This window comes from Austrofundulus limnaeus, unplaced genomic scaffold, assembly GCF_001266775.1.
Source record: "Austrofundulus limnaeus strain Quisiro unplaced genomic scaffold, Austrofundulus_limnaeus-1.0 Scaffold653, whole genome shotgun sequence".
In the NCBI taxonomy this organism is placed as follows: Eukaryota; Metazoa; Chordata; class Actinopteri; order Cyprinodontiformes; family Rivulidae; genus Austrofundulus; species Austrofundulus limnaeus.
The window spans coordinates 129,037-132,502 of record NW_013953055.1 but is presented as its reverse complement, the minus strand read 5'-3'; the positions used below and the strand labels follow the sequence as shown (position 1 = coordinate 132,502).

At 36.9% G+C, this 3,466-nt stretch overlaps 1 protein-coding gene across 4 annotated transcripts in view; it reads left to right on the top strand.

Annotated features, from left to right (window-relative positions):
• Nucleotides 1–3,466, top strand: part of lrch1 (leucine-rich repeats and calponin homology (CH) domain containing 1) — a 132,836-nt gene that overhangs the window by 67,629 nt on the left and 61,741 nt on the right. For all 4 annotated transcript variants that reach the window (XM_014027490.1, XM_014027491.1, XM_014027492.1 and 1 more), the window contains exons 5-6: nt 805–941; nt 1,167–1,294. In XM_014027490.1, the coding sequence (XP_013882944.1) occupies nt 805–941; nt 1,167–1,294 (265 nt within the window). The remainder of the gene's footprint in view (nt 1–804; nt 942–1,166; nt 1,295–3,466) is intronic.

The window sequence follows — 3,466 nt, the reverse complement described above, 5'->3', positions numbered from 1 at the left end:
GCAATTAATTGATTTATTGTCCATCGCGACAGGCCTAGGTGCGTGACTGCTCTTCTTCTGAATAAATGAAAACTATGTAACACAGTTGTTTACACTTAAATTAAAAATATTTGACCAAAGAAAAACCGGAGCAGGACTAGAGAGAGGTGAATATGATTTAGATTTTTATTTCAGTGATTGTATACGACCCGCAGCAGACACAACATTAACAGCAGTCATCATTTCATGCCTTGGCTTTAGCAGGTCTGATGCTGATAAAAAATTACTTTTTTTTCTGGATCTCTGAGAGCAGGACTTCAGTCTCTGAACTTGTAAAGTTCTTCTTTTTACTTTGACCGATTTATGAATGGACATTTCCTGGTATCTTGGGTAGGAAACGTATATCCTTATATGGTGTTTTTGGGGAGGTAGATTATACTAATCACCTCTCCCCGTGCACGAGCACCTGATACGCATTCATCACTTTACACAGCGCATTTATACACTTTTCCTGAAAATAGAAGAGTTTGTTGAATCTGACGTGGCATGTTCATACGAACCCTTTGTACAAACAAAAGTAAGAGAAATTTAGGATAAGAATATGAACATGAGGCCCAATGTGATGTTGTTAGGTAAGTATGGATTGAAAAATTAGAGCAGCTCTGAAGGTAAAAGGTGCCCTCTGATTGTTTCTTACACATTATATACATGACTGCTAAAGAAATTTCTGCTGTTAAGTTTATAACTAATCTGTACTATTTACTGAAGCACAGAAAACCAAAGCAGATCAATGGATTTACTTCTGTGTTTTGTGTCTTTCTTCAGACCTGGCTGACCTTCCTCTGGTCAAGTTTGATCTGTCCTGTAACAAGGTGTCCACCATCCCAGTGTGTTACAGGAAGATGAGGCAGCTCCAGTCCCTTCAGTTAGAGAACAATCCTCTGCAGAGCCCACCTGCACAGGTACCTGCACAGAAAATGTCTGCTGAGTGAAAATAGAAAACCTCAGAGACCATCCAACCATTACTGCAGCATGAATTCATAATGGGAACTGTAGTTTTCTGTCAAGTGGGAGGATTTTTCCCACATTAACAAAGAAACGAGTTTCATGAAGAAAGGTTGAGATTGAAATTAACCACAGATGGACTTTGACTTGAGTTTAATAGAAACTCATTTCTCTTCCTACAGATCTGCATAAAGGGTAAAGTTCATATATTTAAATATCTAAGCATGGAGGCGTGTCGCAGTGAGAAGATGTCTGACTCKCTCTACCTGCCGGCTATCGAGCGTCTCGGCCTGCGACCCTCAACTGGCAGGTCAGTCACCATGGCAATGCTGGAATTGCATCAACAATTCAGAGGTGTCTAAAAATTGGAGTCTTCTGCAGCACTAAAGTCATCTTGACTTCTTTGTCTTGGGCAGTAGAAAAATAGATAAAAAAAAAAACTTTGCTTTAAATACCATCAATTAAAAGAAGTTGTATCTACAAAATTTTATCTTCTTCTCAAACGTTTGACCAGCAGCACAGATTATTTACCTCAGTCAAAGTTTGTTCCATCAGAGGACAGTAAGAAAGACAAATATTGGGTTGTGTTGTGTCAAATGTAAGGATTTATTATTGAAATTATAACCATAAACTATAAACTGACATGCAGTGAAAATAAGTTTATTGTCAGAGAAACATGCTGGTTACAGGGCCAATTTAAGAGCTGCCTGAATAACTTATTCATCTAAGCTGAAAATACTTGTTTATTTCTGGTAAATTAGTGAGTATATTCATCTCTTACACCGAAACGAGAGAATTCAGATTTCAGCAATCAGTTTCTGGGTGAAAAACCTTTAATGTTTTGAATAATTCTATCAGTTGAAGCTGAAGAACTCCAACGTGTTGGTCAGAAGGATGATCCATTAAGTTTTATCAGTTCAGTTTTTATACCGTCACACTGTCGAAGGACAGATATCTGCTGGAACAGACTCAAGGCAGTATTCAGTCTGATGGCTCACTATGACAAATTTAATACAAAGTATGACCACAGACCAGTCTTCAGACATTATCAGTGATTAATGACTATAATGAATGAAGAAGAGTCATGACTGATGAAGGAAGGAAACTGTCATCATTTGACAGAGTGAATCCAGATGAAGAAGGAAATAAAGCGATAGAGGAAGGTAGGAGAGAAATAATGTGATAATGAACAGCTGATGAAACGAGACCAACTGAAGACTGCACCAAATAAAACCAACAAAAGAGAGGTACAAATGTACACCAGAAAAGGAAAGACTTGTTAAAAAAAATTAKTGGAGATGTAAGAAATGTGAAAAAGAGTAATAATAATAAAAATTTAGTCAGAAAAAAGGAAAATGTTCTAAATAATGGATGAAGCAGGAAAATCAGCCAGAACTGCTGTTCCCAACCATTTTTATAGAGCCCCTCTTTGCCACATTCTGCATGTTCAAACATGCACAGTGAAATATCATTTACTTATTTATCAGTAATTTATTCCAGATCATTTGATTTTTTTAAATTCAGAACCTGCTTCCCTCGGTCTGAGTTCCACATCATGTCTTCATTTTCCTGATTTATTTATTCATCAGCTAAAGGACAGATGACYTTTTTAATAAGGCATTTCTTGTTTTTTAATGAAATATAAAAATGTAACACCTATGAGACCTTTCAGAAGTGTGTAAAAATGTTTGCAGAGCAGGAATAAATAATTTGTGCAAACAGTTGGGTCCACCTGAGAACAGTTTTTCTACCTCTGTAGTTCAGTTTATACAGAGTGTGTTGWTCAGAATACTGCATCAGTTTGTTCGTCTCATTGAAATTTGCTGTAGTTTTACTCAAAGTTGCATCAGTTTAAGGCAGGGGTGCCCAAACATTTTCCCTAGGAGGGCCAAAATGTAAATGGATCTGAAGGCTGCGGGCCAAATGCAATAATATAATAGATTAAGTGCAAATACTTTTTAAGTAAAGTTGTTTTATTTTTCGTGATTAAGATAGCAGTCAATTTGGTGGCCCACATTTTTTGTTTGTTATTTTTTTGTTAGCCAATGGACATGCAGAAAATTTGACATACGCTCGAGCACCAAAGGCCCATGGCGCTTTTCATAAATTAAAATTTGTGTATTTGGGGTCTTAGTATGCAAATCTAGATATGTGCTTAAATCTAATCTAAATGTCTCTTGTAGTTACTTGTATGTTTAATTTTAATATAATTCTATGATAAAATAAGTGACGTGAGTTAAGACTGTCAGCCCTACAGCTCTTTATATAGTTGGACCAATAGTTGGAATGACTAAATGGAAATAGTGTTTCTACATTAAACAGGTAAATACGACCTAGTAGCCAGGACAACTGCTGGTGGGCCAAACCAAATGGCTTGGCGGGCCAAATTTGGCCCGCGGGCCCCACTTTGGGCTCCTCTGATCTAATCAATTTATGTCGTTAAAATCTAATTCCATTTCAAACAGAATAGCCTATTGTCAAC